At 43.9% G+C, this 17612-nt stretch overlaps 1 protein-coding gene across 2 annotated transcripts; it reads right to left on the bottom strand.

Moving 5' to 3' along the window:
* Nucleotides 1-1604: 1604 nt before the first annotated feature.
* Nucleotides 1605-17145, bottom strand: LOC100286671 (FAD synthase). 2 transcript variants are annotated; one of them, XM_014152170.2, is made up of 10 exons: nt 17059-17145; nt 15524-15741; nt 15005-15382; nt 11355-11468; nt 10834-11101; nt 10504-10651; nt 10243-10341; nt 9750-9939; nt 9467-9540; nt 1605-9360 (listed from the first exon to the last, which is right to left on the bottom strand). In XM_014152170.2, the coding sequence occupies exons 2-10, from the start codon at nt 15701-15703 to the stop codon at nt 9225-9227; spliced, it is 1587 nt and encodes a 528-aa protein (XP_014007645.1). In that variant the 5' UTR covers nt 15704-15741; nt 17059-17145; the 3' UTR covers nt 1605-9224. The 2 variants fall into 2 exon arrangements, with proteins under 2 accessions (XP_014007645.1, XP_014007654.1); XM_014152179.2 differs by lacking the exon at nt 17059-17145 and adding an exon at nt 16601-16970.
* Between the last annotated feature and the right edge of the window lie 467 nt (nt 17146-17612).

Genomic DNA, 17612 nt, shown 5'->3' on the forward strand with positions numbered 1-17612 from the left:
CTCGCTTTGTGCACGGGGGCATTGTTATGCTGAACCAGGATCAGGCCTTCCCCAAACTGTTGCCACAATGTTGGACACTTAGAATCGTCTAGAATGTCATTTTATGCTCTAGCATTAAGATTTCCCCTTCACTGGAACTAAGGGGCCTAGCCAGAACCATGAAAAACAGCCCCAGACCATTATTCCTCCTCCACCAAACTTTACAGTTGGCACTATGCATTGGGGCAGGTAGTGTTCTCCTGGCATCTTCCAAACCCAGATGACGTTTCCACTGCTCCAGAGTCCAAAGGCGGCAAGCTTTACATCACTCCAGCCAACGCTTGGCATTGCGCATGGTGATAACAGCACTTATAGTTTACCGGGGCAATTTTATGAACTGACTTGTTGGAAAGGTGGCATCTTATGACGGTACCACGTTGAAAGTCACTGAGCTCTTCAGAATGGGCCATTCTACTGCCAATGTTTGTCTATGGAGATTGCATTGCAGTGTGATCGATTTTAACCAGTGTAAGGGAATTCTGCCCTATGTGCACACAAGTGACCACAGGAAAACTTATTTGATCAGAGGTTAGTTTGTTTAATAAGGATTGCAACCCGGAGTATACACTTACAGCAATTTGCAAGAAAGACACTCAGTTCAAAAGATGGTGTTTTCCCTTTTTATCCCCTACTGAGGATCACCCCGCCCAGGGTGATGTTCCTTAACTTTAATACCATATAAACTCATAATTAATAGTTGCTAGGCGGAGTTCAGCTTATTGTTATTTGCAGTTAGTTTCCCAATCCTGCTTCCTCCTATTGCTATCATGTGCTAGCAGAATTCAGACAGAAGCATAGTATCAACAGGAACTGAAACTATAGTTTCAACAAACAGACATCTGACTTTTGTACAGTTGATCTCTTCATGCACTTAAAGTCTCTACCACTGATTCTTAATCTCAAGCTAAAGCAAAACAATCATTGTACTTTTGTAATCACAGGTAGAATTGTAATGTACAGATATAACATTTCTTACACCAGGTGTGCAGTTATTTAGACTGTCTCCTGAGCACTTAACCAGGCGAGGTCCTCCACCAATGAGGAGAGGCTTAAAGCTGGTGTTTGTTTGAATAGAGGTTGTTGTTTTAGTGCAGTAAACACTCTGCTTTATGTGTTTCAGTTAAATGTTGATATTTTGTAGAGATCCTGACATGTGTTGGCATCCATTTTGATTATTTGCAACATTCTGAAAAATCTCCAAATTTTTACATGGCTGAACTTTTTTTACAAATGTTTACAGGTGTAGATTAACTCAGTGTGGTTATGCTTGTGACTCTATCAACAATAACTCAAGCTCTTTAGTACAGGTTACCCTGTATTTTCTTCAGTTATAAAATATATATTTTTTATAGTCTGTTCATTAAACAAATAACATAAATGAATTCAATTTTATTATCAATGCAATATCTGTTTATCTGTTGGTTAGATGTATGACATTGATGAATATTACTTCCATGCAATTTCATTTTCCAATCACAAAAGTTATATCAGGGAACACTAAAGTGTACTTACCGTAGAAGTGTGTTAAAAATATCACAAAACAAATACACATGTGCATGGGAGAATTAACTGAAATTAATTTTAATAATTACTTTATTACTTTACACACACATTTGGTTCTCAATATTCCTTAATGAGTGTTACAAATGTTGTTCTGGTCTAAGCAGGTTATTCAGGAATGTTATGATTATTCCAGGGGTATGAACACTGATGTCTGGAACCATGTTGTATAAATCTGGTGCTTCCAGATTTAATATTTATTACAATCAGTTCATAGGAAGAAATATGAGTTGTTTTGTTTTTTCGTTTTCACATTTTAGTGAAGTAGGTAGCATCTTCTATGAAGAAAAGCAAATGACATGTTATTGTTGAAGTAGGAACGACTGCCAATGTCAAACAATTAATATTTATTAAAGTCCCATTCTTGTATTTTATAGAACATCTCAAGTGTATGTTTCTTAAACCTGTAGAAGAAAGGCAATTTGAAGGGTTACATTTGTCTCTCTATGTGACTTTCCATTGTAAGGTGTAATGTATAATTGCTGCATCCTTTGTTTTGAGGGGGTCGGGGCGTGTGAATTTAAAAATATATCTTTTTGTCCTCCTTTCAGAGTTAAGGAATTGTGTGGTCTTCTGAGAATTGTGTATGAACACTCGAGGACAAATTACATTATTTTCATATAAATTCAGTAAAGGAAGTGCGGAATTTACTAGAAAACTGGATTTGATTCTTGATTCAGATATGATTCAATTAACTTTCTTGAGGTAATTTCTATAAATTCACAAAGTTCTCATGTGTTTGTTTTGTCTTTACAGGGACAATGGAGGATTAGTTTGTCTAAAGTGGTAAATGTTATTTTGTGATTATCTTTACTAATCACTGAGACAACGTTGGCGTGTCGTCTCTGTTGTGCTGTATGACCGGTGATACTCAGGTGAGTCTCTTTAAATATTAACGGTTGTGTGCATCTATAAAAACAGCCACACCCACATCTGCGTCATCAGATATTTTGTATTGTTAACTGTTAAAGCCACATTACAGTAATTGATATGTTTATGAAACCTATTAGGAGCATTTAGAAATATTTTCTCTTAATTCAACTTTCCAGTGTCGTTTTGAATAGCTTAACTTTATTTAGAGCAAATATAAGGTATACTATTAATCATGCTTAATTAATAGACAGACAGGTGTGTTGTGATATTTTCAGTTTAAGTTTTGTTTCCTGAGAAATGGCAAGACATTCTTTGAACACATGTTCAACGACATTTCAATTAGTTGTATAGATCAGTGTCTAATGCTGCGTTCATAACCAAGTGGGAAGGTGGTTTTTACCATGACGTAATTTCTATAACTTCACAAAGCTCTCGTGTTTGTTCAGTCTTTACAAGAACAATGGAGGACTGTTACACACAATCTGACCAATTGTTCAAGACGTTCTCAAGTACATGCACAATCAAAGACTTCTCAGCCCTATCTAGGCATACCGTTCACTGAGCCGTGACAATCTTAAGGATATTGCAATTAGCAACTTCTGGATATCTTTTTCTGTGTTAATGTTCTCAGTACAAAACACGAACCCCACAAATCCAACCTCTGTGAATTTTCTCATCAGTTTTAGATAATCGGTTATGAATCTGTAAGCCATGCTGCATTTACTTTGAGTGAACCCTGTGATGTCTGGTTTGAAATGCTTTTCAGAAACTCCTTCATGTACCCCAATACAAGCAGGGGTCTAGATTTTGTTAACTGAACTCAGAACTGTGGCAAACCTGAGTATGAGAATACCATTATGTGTAGAAACCAAAGCTAGACACAAACTTAAATCACCTCACTCAGTCACACCTCACATGACAGTTCAAAGAGCTCTCTCTCCCTCTTTCTCTCATTCTCTCTCCCCGTCTTTCTCTTTATTCTCTCTTACTTTCATCCCCTTTAAATGTGACACTTTGATAGTGAACATCACATTTTCTGCATTCTAGTTGGTCGACTTTACAAGCCGATCACTTTGTGATTTGCATAGACCCAAAGGTCTCGCTCCTCTCTTTCTATCTCTACTCTTCCGCTCCTCTCTCGCTCCTCCAGATGATTTCTAACCACTGAGAATCCATTCATCCTAAGTGTTCAGCATCCCTCTCAGGACGGGGAGCTGAATCGCTGTCTCATGCTGCCTCGTCTCCTCTTACAACTGAGAGAGCATGCAATTGGATTAAAGACGTTCCTCTATAGAACACACACACACTATCTGAAGAACGCTTACATCTGGGGATGTTAAGGCAATAGCTCTCTACCAAATCAAAGTCTGTCAGACATTTTCACACCTTTTTCACATCAACAGTGATCTAAAGTCAAGCTGTGTCTGTATTCCATGCCATCTGTTGTGTAAATAAATTCAGCAATATGCATTATGGGAAATCTGCAGGCTCCATCCCAGACAAATGGGAAAGATTGGCACCATCTAGCTCCTGTTTATGAGACGGTAAACTCTGAAAGTTGGACATTAAAGACTAGAGGGAATAAGGGTCAGCGGAGGAAAGGGAGGGATATGAGGATGGAGGAGTGTGATGGAGGATGAGAGAGAGAGAGAGAGTATGGGGTAGATCTTGGGGAAGAGGGGGAAAGTGAAAGAGGGGGGACACCTGCTTCTCTGAAATAATTACATACTGAACACCTGCCACACACACACACACTACATTTGTAATTGACAAGCATCTTAAGCAATATAAAGTAATCACTCCAAACATACCTACATCATATTCCAGACAATCTCCTATCAAGTCCCACAATCTAACACCATTACTTTTATAATTGTAATATCTCATCTTATTGTCTCTCTTATTAATAATGATCTAATCACGCCATAACACCCAGACCGGTGAAGTTGGGGGAGACGGGAGTGAGACAGAGCGAGGGCAGAGAAGGTAATTGATGGTGTAACATTGTGTGAGGCCTGGGGAGGCCTCGTAAGCGACCCGCTTGATTAGATCGGCTTGTATCGATCCCTGCTGCCGGAGCATCGACTAATCTCCTGGCGGGGAGAGGGGAATCGATACGCCGGGATTCAGTCACGCTTGAAAACAGAAAGAGTAATTTATTGTAATCAAAGGGCTAAATGAAAAACGTGAGAACAACGCTCCCTTGAGGTTGGACACTGAAACTGCATCTTAGACCTACTGTAAAATGAATGCTGTCCCATCCTGAATCAACTGTTCTGTGAGAGAGATAGTTAAAACCTTTCTTCTGGATGTTCTGCTTAATGGCACAGATATTTCCATATAATTAGGAATTAGAATACCAGAATGGACATAAAAGGTCTTATGACACCATAAAAGGTCAGCCATTTTGGTCAGGGAGTCAGTCCACCATGTCCAGCCAGTGTGGTGTAAAACAATGAATTTGAAGATTATCTGCACGTTATGTTTAGTAGCTAGCTAGCCAGCCATTTTAAGTGGAATAATTCAAATATCTGTTCTAATTAACTTCCAATATTATTCCAAAAAAGTTAAACTTTTCAGCAGATGTGGCATCACCTAGGTGGGTGCTACATGTTGGGCAGTGGAGGAGCAGTAGCTACGGAGGAGTGGGTCCTATGGAGGAACTGACTGTCGGAGAAGCAGACTGTCTGTTTCTCTCTGGCTCTACCATCGATGCCCCCTCCCTGAAGCTACACTGCCTTTCCAATCCAAACTGCCTCATCTCCCAGCCTTTCACCTGAAGCAACACTGCCGCCTTTCAATCCAAACTGCCTTAACTCCCAGCCTTTCATCCGAAGCCAAAGGAATATTCAATCTCCATCTCTACCATCTAAATGTATTGTTTGCTTATTTAGCTTTTTATGCACTTTGACATTATTTTCTGTAAAGAAAAGCACTATAAAAGTTATATCAATTATTACTATTAACATTCCATACAAACAATGCAATCAATCCACAGCCATACACTGGCTGAAATCCGTTGATGCTAGGACTTAGACAAGTTGTAAATGTAGCAAGTATGGATAATGCATCATATTATAACACACAGCTTTCCAAGAAAACAAACATTGAGACATTTATGGTCTGTTTGCATATATTTTGGAAGATATACAGAAAATGTGTATAAAACCTATATAAACTGTAGGCCTAATTATAATTATATGACAATATTCTGGAACTTTGAGGGTTTATGACAGCCCCTCTTGTAATTTAATAGGATCTCTATGGGTAGGTCTTTGTTGAGGTATCATAGATACATGCCTGTTTGAATTGAATGTAGATTACACTACTTTGCAGTAGCTGTAGGCCTTTTTAATTCTATGCCGTTTTAGATTGCACCATACACTATATATTAAGGCCTATATGGATGAAATCACATCAGATGATAGCAGACACCCACATAGCTGATGTTTTGGCGTGTTGGAGGTGGAACTGGGTTGGAGCAGTTAAAACAGTGAACAGCTGCTCTTGCGGTCATTGTCACGAAGCCACACCCCCGTCCCGCTCAGGACCAGAAGTTCAGGACCAGAAAGTGTAGGCTATATAGAAATAATCATGCTCAAATTGAAAAATCATTCAATGAAATAGAGGTTTTCTATCATCCTAATCAAGGTGTAGATTAACCTACATCTCACACTCCAATGTTCCAACAAATCTGCATGGGACTTCTGTTAATGCAGCTCTGTGCAGCCAATGGCAATGTTCACTTTAGGTATAATGCCAGGAGCTGCTTGTGGATTTACATTTTAGTCATTTAGCTGATGCTCTTATCCAGAGCAACTTACAGGAGCAATTAAGGTTAAAGTGCTTTACTCAAGGGCACAGACAGATTTTACTGTCGGCTCAGGGATTTGAACCAACAACCTTTCAGTGACTGTTCCAATGCTTTAACTGCTAAGCTACCTGCCACCCAAATGCAGTTCCACCTCCGACACTGCCAAAACAAGCGCTATGCGGATATCAGCTAAAGAGGATCTGATAAAATAGAGCCCTATGTGTTTTTTATTTTACCCCTTTTTCTTGATATCAAATTGATAGTTAGTCTTGACCCATCGCTGCGACTCCACTACGGACACGGGAGTGGTGAAAGTCGAGTTACGTGTCCTCCAAAACACAACCCTGCCAAGCCGCACTGCTTCTTAACACACTGCTTGCTTAACCCGGAAGCCAGCCGCACCAATGTGTCTGAGGAAACACCGTCCAACTGGCGATCGTTGTCAGCTTGCAGGTGCCCAGCCCGCCACATGGAGTTGCTAGAGCGCGATGGGACAAGGAAATCCCAGCCGGCCAAACCCTCCCCTAATCTGGACGACGCTGGGCCAATTGCGCGCCGCATCATTCGTCTCCCGGTCACGACAGCTGTGGCACAGCCTGGGATTGAACTCGGGGCTGTTGTGACGCCTCAGCGGTTTAAGGCGATGCAGTGCCTTAGACCATTGCACCACTCGGGAGACCGCCCTGTGTGTTCTTTATTGGTATACCAAATCACCTGGGCCAGTACCATAATAAATACATGTAAATGTTGACAACAATAAGTCTGTTGTAATGACCTGTATTACTGTGTAGATAAGGTATCTCTAGATCAGCACACAATGAAGACACGAATATAGGACACGTTATCTCAGTCTAAAGTTTGTCGTCTCATTAAATATGGGTGTGTGTACACACCAGAGAGAGTTTGTGTGTGTGCATACACAGAGAGAGTGTGTGTGCTTACACACCAGAGAGTGTGTGTGTGCATACACACCAGAGAGAGTGTGTGTGCTTACACACCAGAGAGAGAGTGTTTGTGTGTGTGCATACACACACACCAGAGAGAGAGTGTGTGCTTACACACCAGAGAGAGAGTGTTTGTGTGTGTGCATACACACCAGAGAGAGAGTGTGTGCTTACACACCAGAGAGAGACTGTGTGCTTACACACCAGAGAGAGACTGTGTGCTTACACACCAGAGAGAGAGTGTGTGCTTACACACCAGAGAGAGAGTGTGTGCTTACACACCAGAGAGAGAGTGTTTGTGTGTGTGCTTACACACCAGAGAGAGAGTGTTTGTGTGTGTGCTTACACACCAGAGAGAGTGTTTGTGTGAGTCATTAGACTCGGTTCTAGCCCCTCTACTCTTTCTACCAAGTCACTCGGCTCCGTCATATCCTCACATGGGCTCTCCTTTCATTGCTCAACTACTCTTCTCCTTCCCCCCGTCTGACACTCAGGTGGCGACACGCATCTCTGTGTGCCTGACAGACATCTCAGCTTGGATGTGATCCCACCACCTCAAGCTCAACAAACAGAGCTGCTACTCCTCCCAGGGAAGGCCTGCCCACTCCAAGACCTCTCCGTCCACGGTGTCCCCCTCCCAGGGTGAGAACCTTGGCGTGACCCTGGACAACACCCTGTTGTCCTCGGCAAACATCAAAGCAGTGACTTGCTCCTGCATGTTCATGCTCTACAACATCCGTAGAGCACGACCTTTCCTCACACAGAAAGCGGTGCAGGTCCTTATCCAGGCACTTGTCATCTCCCGTCTAGACTACTGCAACTCTCTGTTGGCTGGGCTCCCCGCTTGTGCCATCAAAGCCCTGCAACTTATCCAGAATGCTGCAGCCCGCCTGGTGTTCAACCTTCCTAAGTTTTGCCATGTCACCCCGCTCCCCTGCACACTTCACTGACTTCCAGTTGAAGTTCGCATCATGAAACCCGACCTCTTTGAAGAGTATCTTAAATAACGCTCACGACGCCCCAAAAAAATCCACTTGTCTTTTCCTACTAGCACTGACTTTGCTGATCCTTTGTTGAGGGAAAATGTACTTGATACGATTGTGATGTGTTGTATCACCTAGCTATCTTAAGATGAATGCACTAATTGTAAATCGCTCTGGATTAGAGCGTCTACCAAATGATTGAAATGTAAAAACATGTTCTCAGAGGAGCAGCCAGACCTGCTTTTGAGCCTCCAACACATTCATAACTCTCCTTCTCTCCCTCCCTTCATTGTTCCTAGTCTCTTTCGCACTCCCTCTCCTACCCCACTCAAAATTATGCACAGTATATACAATATATCAGTGGAGGCTGGTGGGAGGAGGTATAGGAAGACCGGCTCATTGTAATGGGTCAAAAATGTAGTTTCCATATGTTCGAACCCGTCATATAGCATCTCCCACATGCCTCCACTGCAGTATACAAATATGCTATAATATACACTGAGTGTCCAAAACATTAAGAACACCTGCTCTTTCCATGACATGGACTGACCAGGTGAAAGCTATGATCCCTTATTGATGTCACATGTTAAATCCACATCAAATCAGTTTAGATGAAGGGGAGGAGACGGGTTAAAGAAGGATTTTTAAGCCTTGAGACATAGATTGTGTATGTGTGCATTCAAAGGGTGAATGGGCAAGAGTAAATATTGAAGTGCCTTTGAACGGGGTATGGTAGTAAGTGCCAGGCGCCCTGGTTTGAGTGTTAAGAACTGCAACGTTGCTGGGTTTTTCACACAACAGTTTCCTGTGTATCAAGAATGGCCCACTACCCAAAGGACATCCAGCCAACTTAACACAACTGTGGGAACCACTGAAGTCAACATGGCCAGCATCCCTGTGGAACGCTTGACACCTTGTAAAGTCCATGCCCCAACAAATTGAGGCTGTTCTGAGGGAAAAGGGGGGTGCAACTCAATATTAGGAAGGTGTTACACAAACAAGGAAGTGACATCATTCACGTGAGTCGCGCTCCATTTCCTCATTCTCCAAGTGGTGGGCAGGTCTATAGCGGCTCACGCCCCTCCCATCCACCACTTGGAGGGCGGGGTTTCGGCAAGTGTTGTCCATGCTGCCCAATGAGGTGTACCTGTCAGGAGACGGACAGAGGACTCCGTCAGAGACTAGGACGGGGGAGTAGACAGTGAGAGGAAACAGAGGACATGCTTGATTAAGAGGTGTGTATGTCTTCTTACCCTTTATCATATAGAATACAGTAGGGCACATATAGAGTCCTCAGGAATGACCAGATATTATGATACGTCCAGTCCTGATGGAGGGAGAGCAAGAGAGGGGGAGGGAGAGAAACCAAGAAAGAGGGGGAAGAGAGAGAGACAGAGAGAGAGGGAGGGAGACAAGTGGGGTAGACGAGAGAGAGAGAGAGAGAGAGAGGGAAGGAGAAAGAGCGAGGAAGAGAGAGCATTAGAAGTATATCACACACACCCTCAGAAAGGGAACATTGCAAGCATCATGTCTCACCAGCAGGGGGTTGACCCTCATGTAGTCCGGCCATCCAGGGTCAGTGAGACACATGGGTGTGAGTGTGTGTGAGTAGGGGTCACTCCTCCTGGTGCCCATACACACAGCTCTCAGCTCCGGCCTCCTCTCCTGTACCTCACTCAATGCCTGCCGGATACTGCCCTCCACTGAGAAAATCTCCAGGTCATACCTATGGGAGATAGGATGGAGCTCTGCTAAATAGTGAGCCAAAGTCTCTGTATAATAATACTGTAATACATTTTATTATCAGAGTTTTGTTCAAACTCAAAGATGCAATGCAGATCAAGCTACAACCATACAGACTTGTTGGGGACAGAAAAAAAGTACATAGCTAACACAGAGGTGCAGTATATAGGGATTGAGGAAACGACCTAGCGATGCTAACGCTAACTACAGAGTACATAGCTAACATATAGGGATTGAGGAAACGACCTAGCGATGCTAACGCTAACTACAGAGACCGATAGCTTACCTCTTTATTGTGTCCTGGAGGAATCTCTCCATCTCTGGGAAGGGAGAGACGATGCGAATGTACAGAGCCTTTACCTTGTCCTTACCCTCCGGATACCGCCTGTGAAGGAGGGGAAGAGAGAAAGAGAGAATAAATACGAGGTAGATTTTCCCAGTAAACAATCAATTTAGACAGGATTACACAAAATATGGGTTAGAAGTCAGTCTCATTCCTTCATTCTGTGTAGACAGAAAACTATCTTTATTGCCCTCTCTCTCTCACCGTTTCAGTGCAGCGTAATATAGATGTAGTAGAGCAGTGCAGTCTTTGCCTCCATTGAAGCCCACACAGATCTCCCCTGCCGAATACTGATCCAGAGCAGTCTCGATGGTCTTCAGAGCGTTTGCCACTTTAACACCCAGCGGTGTGCCTATGGGAGATGGAGTTCATACAGACAGTTGGTGTCATGGGAAATGTAGTCACTGTCATTTTTTATGGGTACTCAACCTGTCCCTCCCTCCACCACCCGTCCCACCTTTGCGCGCACACACACACACACACACCACACACACACACACACACACACACACACACACACACACACACACACACCGCTGTTGGCCAGTGTGTAGACCTCCTCAGTAGCGATGGACACCGGGTCCGTGACCAGGGGAACCACACTGCCTTTGGGCATCTCCTCCAGCAGCTGAGCCCGGGCCTTCTCCACCTCCTCAGAGCTGTCTGAATCCAGCACCAGCCTGACCCGGTGGTAGTTACTGAGCCAGTCAGGGTAGGAGCCCAGAGCCACCTTCTTCCCCCAGCCCGCCTGCAGGCGGGTCAGCACCGGGGCGATCAACGCCTCGTCTGCATCCACAAACACCTACAACACAACACGGGGGAATACATAACATTATAATAGGCATCCATTGCAGCAGTGGTCCTGTGCAGGCTTTGTTCCAGCACAAACACAGCTGATTCAGCTCATCAAGGTCTTGATGATTAGTCTCTGAGATGGAACACAAGCCTGCACACCCTGTGGGTCTCCAGGACCAGGAGTGACGTGACGTTTGTCTATATGTTGAAAACTTCCTGTCGACTGTATTGTAGTGGAGCCAGACGGTTGGTCACCTCACCTCTCGTGTGTGGAAGGTGGTCCCTGAGCCAGCGAACAGGTGCTCCAGACCGTTGAAGGCTCTCTCCAACAGAGACGGGATCCCAGGGAAGATGTAGACGTTACGCACACTCACCTGGGAATGACACAGAGACGGAACCAGGACCAGCATGACATCAAGCATCTCCAGACTCTTAAGAAAGCCGGTGGCTCCAACACACTCATATCTCCTATCATTAAAATATATTTTACCTGGTTTCAGACACTGACCATCAGGGAGAACGTTCATGTTTTCTACATGATATCATGTTATACTACAGACCGTTGAAGGCTCTATCCTACCGATCCTTTTACTCAACTGGCCTACCTGGTTAAATAAAGGTGAAATAAAAACAGATCATTGTAAATGGCTTAAACACTTTCCCATGCTTGTTCAATTAACCATAATTAATGAACATGCACCTGTGGAACGGTAGGCAATTAAGACACTAAACAGCTTACAGACGGTAGGCAATTAAGGTCACAGTTATGAAAACTAAAGAGGCCTTTCTACTGACTCTGAAAAACACCAAAAGAAAGATGCCCAGGGTCCCTGCTCATCTGCGTGAACGTGCCTTAGGCATGCTGCAAGGAGGCATGAGGACTGCAGATGTGGCCAGGGCAATAAATTGCAATGTCCGTACTGTGAGACGCCTAAGACAGCGCTACAGGGAGACAGGACGGACAGCTGATCGTCCTCGCAGTGGCAGACCACGTGTAACACCTGCACAGGATCGGTACATCCGAACGTCACACCTGCGGGACAGGTACAGGATGGCAACAACAACTGCCCGAGTTACACCAGGAACCCACAATCCCTCCATCAGTGCTCAGACTGTCCGCAATAGACTGGACTGAGGGCTTGTAGGCCTGTTGTAGGCAGGTCCTCACCAGACATCACCGGCAACAATGTCGCCTATGGGCACAAACCCACCGTCGCTGGACCAGACAGGACTGGCAAAAAGTGCTCTTCACTGATGAGTTGCGGTTTTGTCTCACCAGGGGTGATGGTCGGATTCACGTTTATTGTTGAAGGAATGAGCGTTACACTGAGGCCTGTACTCTGGAGCGGGAGCGATTTGGAGGTGGAGGGTCCATCATGGTCTGGGGCGGTGTGTCTCACAGCATCATCAGACTGAGCTTGTGATCACTGCAGGCAATCTCACCGCTGTGTGTTACAGGGAAGATATCCTTCTCCCTCATGTGGTAACCCTTCCTGCAGGCTCATCCTAACATGACCCTCCAGCATTACAATGCCACCAGCCATACTGCTCTTTCTGTGCATGATTTCCTGCAAGACAGGAATGTCAGTGTTCTGCCATGGCCAGCGAAGAGCCCGGATCTCAATCCCATTGAGCACGTCTGGGACCTGTTGGATCGGAGGGTGAGGGCTAGGGCCATTCCCCCCAGAAATGTCCAGGAACTTACAGGTGCGTTGATGGAAGAGTGGGGTAACATCTCACAGCAAGAACTGGCAAATCTGGTGCAGTCCATCAGGAGGAGATGCACTGCAGTACTTAATGCAGCTGGGGGCCACACCAGATACTGACTGTTACTTTTGACTCCCCATTTGTTATGGGACACATTATTCAATTTCTGTTAGTCACATGTCAGTGGAACTTGTTCAGTTTATGTCTCAGTTGTTGAATCTTGTGTTCATACAAATATTTACACGTTAAGTTTGCTGAAAATAAACACAGTTGACAGCGAGAGGATGTTTCTTTTTTTGCTATATATATATATATATATATATATATATATATATATATATATGGTCCCTCCCCCCACCTGGGATATGGATGCCCGATGAAGACTTAAGGGTCGAAACGTTATAAATAAAATCACCTGGGAGCATGAGCAGCAGTGTGCGGCGTTATCCTTTTTGTTTTCCATATGGATCTGTGCCATTCACTTTGAACTGGACTGTTTACAGCATACGCAGTCGTGAGTAGATGAGCTTGTTTTGAGATCAAAGTGTGAGCTGCATGTAGCCACTTGTGCACATTTGTTCATATACTCCGCTAGTTAGTGAGTTATTAGTCCAGTTATAGATCATTTGTAGTCAGCAATAGGGGAGTGGTTGCTTCCTACAAGAGCACAAAATGTGTACATGTCTAGCCATCTTTGAGATGCAAGTCAGGTAAAGAGCTTTTTTTTGTCTTAAAAGGGACAGTGTTGTATTTTGAGACAGGCTTGAATAAGATAAGTAGCCAATAGGCAGATTATGGCATAATTTGTCTGATTCTCTGTAATAATGGTGTGAGAATAATAATGCTTTGTATTTTGTAAAGTGGTTTCTTGCATCAAACACCATTTTCAGTCACCTCCTTGTCTGAAGGACAAGTGGATAAACAGGTTAATGTCAAGCCCTGCATGTTTTTTCAACAGTCTCATGGAATGTAGACCTACATTGAACACCACACATCGGCTGCTACTGTAGGCTGACCGATAGAGCAGCCATTTCCATGTACAAATATTATGGAATACATTTTCTCAATTGTTTTTGATGGTAGGCCACTCTGGTAGGCCTACATTAAGATCAAATAGCCACAGTAGCCTACTTGACCACTGTCTGAAAACTGTAACTTAAAGCGGGTACAGCCTCAGTAAATGTGCGCTGGAAGTTGCACAGAATTTTCACAACATTCAAGTTTGCGCTCAGCAGACCTGCCAAAAATGTTTTGAGGGAACATTGGTCCCTACTTTTGCAGTCATGACACAAGTGGCGCTATGCTGTCAAATCCTACTACATATTTATAGTTTGAACAGCTATTTTCAGAAAATTGTATTTTTTTCATTTGGTTGTCATATTGGCAGGTTTGCTAGCAACAAACTATTTAGCTAGCTTCTAGCCTAGTGTTTGATATGCAACGCGATCTCCTCGTAATGAACAGTGTCGACTGTCCTGACGAGAAGGCAAACTTTTCTAGCTATACCAGGCAAAATCGGGCATTATCAGCTCATTGTTATCGATTTATTCAAATGAATGTCAATAGAAAACATCTACTTTGCTGTTATTCTTGCTGAAGAGTTTGTGACTGTGTTAGCCATAGCTAGCTGGCAAGCAAGGGATACGAATGTTGGCAGCGAGCATGGCAACAGGACAAAGAACAAACGACTGGGTCACGTCCATAAATATCGAACTAATCATAACGAACCACTGGGTCGAGTCTTTAGCAACCAAAATATGAGTATCAATTTGCTTATATAAGTGAAAATATCAACGATCCCCCCCCACTGGTTAATGTGTGCTTAGTATTGTTTTCTTTGGCAAATGTGGTATAAACGGGATAAACTAAACAAATGCAACAAAACAAACTTTGCTGTTATTCGGCTGCAGAGGTCGGGACTGTTGCTGTAGCTAGTTGTCTCTCCGCCTCATCCCACTCTGCCGTCCGTTGTTTCCAAGGTAATGTACAGAACGTGGGCGTTTATCCCTTACATTTTAAAGGAATCAGATGATGCATTTTACATCATAATGTTGATGTGGCAAGTGACGCTTTACTTCTTGAAAGTCCAATATCTTGACTTGACTGCTAACATTCAAAACATTTAAGGACTGTATCAACAGTGGACTAATGACAAAAAAAATACCAAAACATATTTTTTGTTTAACAGTAGTCAGCCACTGACCAGTGGGTAGCGTAGTGGCTGTCCAGTCTGAGGGTCAGTGCCGTAGTTGAGCTTGGCCGAGCGGGGGACCATGGCTAGCTTCATGGCTGCACTCTCCCTATCCACCACCCCAAAGAACTCCTCCACCAAACGGGTCAGCTCCGGGTGGGCATGCAGCTCCTCCTCAAACGCCATGGCAACGCTCTCGAAGGTGACGTCATCGTGGGTGGGGCCTATTCCCCCAGAGGTGAGCAGGTGTGTGTACTGTGGGGCCAAGAGGGCCACCTCCTTCGAGATGACCTCCTGCTGGTCAGGGATTACTGTGACACGCTGGACACACACTCCCAGCTTCCTCAGCGCTCGCAACAGGAAAGCACTGTTAGTGTCCACCGTGTGACCCTGAGAGAGAGTGGGGGGTAGAGGGAGGGAGAGAGACCCTTTAGATTAGCTAACTCCTAAGAGATAGGGACTTGAGGAGGAGGTTGTTTTCAGAGATCAGGCATATTCCACTCAGTACCAAGCCCCCATCTCCAGTATCACCTTGAGTATCTCGTCCCCGATGATGAGGATGGCTGCTGTGACAGCACCCCCCTTCTGTTGACAGGAGGTACCGCAGCTCTGGTGATTCTGGGCCATGGTTACAGTGGTGACCTGGACCTGGGCGGCCACTCTCCTCACGCGCACCGCTGCTCTACTCAGCCTGGACACAGCCTGCAGCATCCAGACCTGAGACAGAAAGAGTGGGGGAAGAGAACCAACTAGAGAGGGAGGCAGGGAAGGAGAGGGACATGGAGGGTGAATATGGAGGAGTAGAGGAGAAAGAAAGGGGAGAATGGGTACTGAGCAGTACATACTAGTTCCAACAAGATCAAAATGTAGTCATTGGACACCAATAAGTTTGTCATCTTATTTACATAAGGCAGGGAGGGTAGACCAGGGGAGGAGTGTTACATACACAGGATTTCACCATAAATGATTGTCCAGTTGGCTACCTGTTCTATTTGAAATCCAAGCATTAACTTGGAGTTATGGTGGCTCAAATGTGTTGCTGTCAAAGTTCAAGATACATGTCTGCTGTAGTTATAAGCCACCTGCCTATCTAGAGTAGCAGCCCTCATTCTCCACATACAACACCTGTTCTGCCAGTCACATTCTGTTAAAGGTCTCCAAAGCACACATCCCTGGGTTGCTCCTCTTTTCAGTTTGCTGCAGCTAGTGACTGGAACGAGCTGCAACAAACACTCAAACGGGACAGTTTTATCTCAATCTCTTCATTCAAAGACTCAATCATGGACACTCTTACTGACAGCTGTGGCTGCTTTGTATTGTTTCTACCTTCTTGACCTTTGTGCTGTTGACTTTGCCCAATAATGTTTGTACCATGTTTTTGTGCTGCTACCATGTTTTGTTGCTACCATGTTGTTGTCATGTTGTGTTGCCTTGTTATGTTGTTGTCTTAGGTCTCTCTTTATGAAGTGTTGTGTCTCTCTTGTTGTGATGTGTGTTTTGTCCTTTATTTATATTGTATTAATTTTTTTAATGCCAGGTCCCCGTCCACACAGGTGGCCTTTTGGTAGGCCGTCATTGTAAATAGGAATTTGTTCTTAACTGACTTACCTTGTTAAATAAAGGTTAAATTAAAAAAAAGTAAAGGGCGATCTCGCCACGGTCATTCGGCGAGGACAAGCCAGCCACAACCATTGCATTGGACCAGATACGGAAAAGGAAGCGAGACATCCCACTCGCACATATTTTTCTGGTTCATATTAAGTCAATGAACTAAGCAGACCAGATCCAGCTGCTATCCCTAAAGCAGACCGGAACTATGGCAACTGTTTTCAAAGGTAAACGGACTGCGTAAGATATCTTCATTTGGCCTATGATTGGACATCAAATGCTAACAGCTAGCTAGTTACCCCCTGCGCAACGCGCATATGAGTTTGTATGTAACCATGATCATTCGTTTAATGGCAACGTGATACCCTTTCTACAGATCATAATTTATCTCTGCTGTGACAATAGATAGCAACAATCATGTATTTGATAACCCATATAATCAACAGACAAGTGCTTACCCTAAAGTCGCATACGTCCTCGTAATGTATTAGCCGACAAACTGCATGTCCTTCAAACACTGGGCGGCTCTAGCGAGCCAATCAAGAGCAGTAAAGTTTAATCTCTGAATCCAGAAAGCCAATGAGCTGTGAGAAGGCGGGACGGAAAGTTACCACGTGTTTGTGTAGCGGAAGTACAGGGTGTGCAGTGTTGCACTGTTAACGTGGTTTTGTCTAGAAGGGATACAACTTTTTTTCGTAGTAGGTTTAGCATATCGTGAGCAGTAGGTTATGAGAACTAGATCAATGTTATGAAAATAGTTAGGATTAGCTAAAATAAAAATAAAATACTTTTGACGTCAAATTTCACAACCTGTATCCCTTCTAAACAAGACCCTGATAACATGCACCCAGAGTATGCCTACAAGATTATTTTATAATTATAACATTATTATTATATTAACCTCGACCAAGCAAAAACACATGTTTTAAGCCTATCTGCAACAGAGTTTACAATTCTTACAATGATTTGTGATAAACCATAAGAAAACAATAAGTAGGCGGTAGAATGTACC

Source organism: Salmo salar, chromosome ssa05 (genome assembly GCF_905237065.1).
Source record: "Salmo salar chromosome ssa05, Ssal_v3.1, whole genome shotgun sequence".
NCBI classification, from domain to species: Eukaryota; Metazoa; Chordata; class Actinopteri; order Salmoniformes; family Salmonidae; genus Salmo; species Salmo salar.

Bases quoted from the DNA above. Each gene is read 5' to 3' on its own strand.
- LOC100286671 (XM_014152170.2), bottom strand. From the start codon at position 15,703: ATGCTGCAGGCTGTGTCCAGGCTGAGTAGAGCAGCGGTGCGCGTGAGG. The intron at 10,652-10,833 runs GTGTGTGTGTGT...CATCTCCCATAG, and splicing joins CTACACACTGGCCAACAGCG to GCACACCGCTGGGTGTTAAA. The intron at 10,342-10,503 runs GTGAGAGAGAGA...CCTCCTTCACAG, and splicing joins TATTACGCTGCACTGAAACG to GCGGTATCCGGAGGGTAAGG.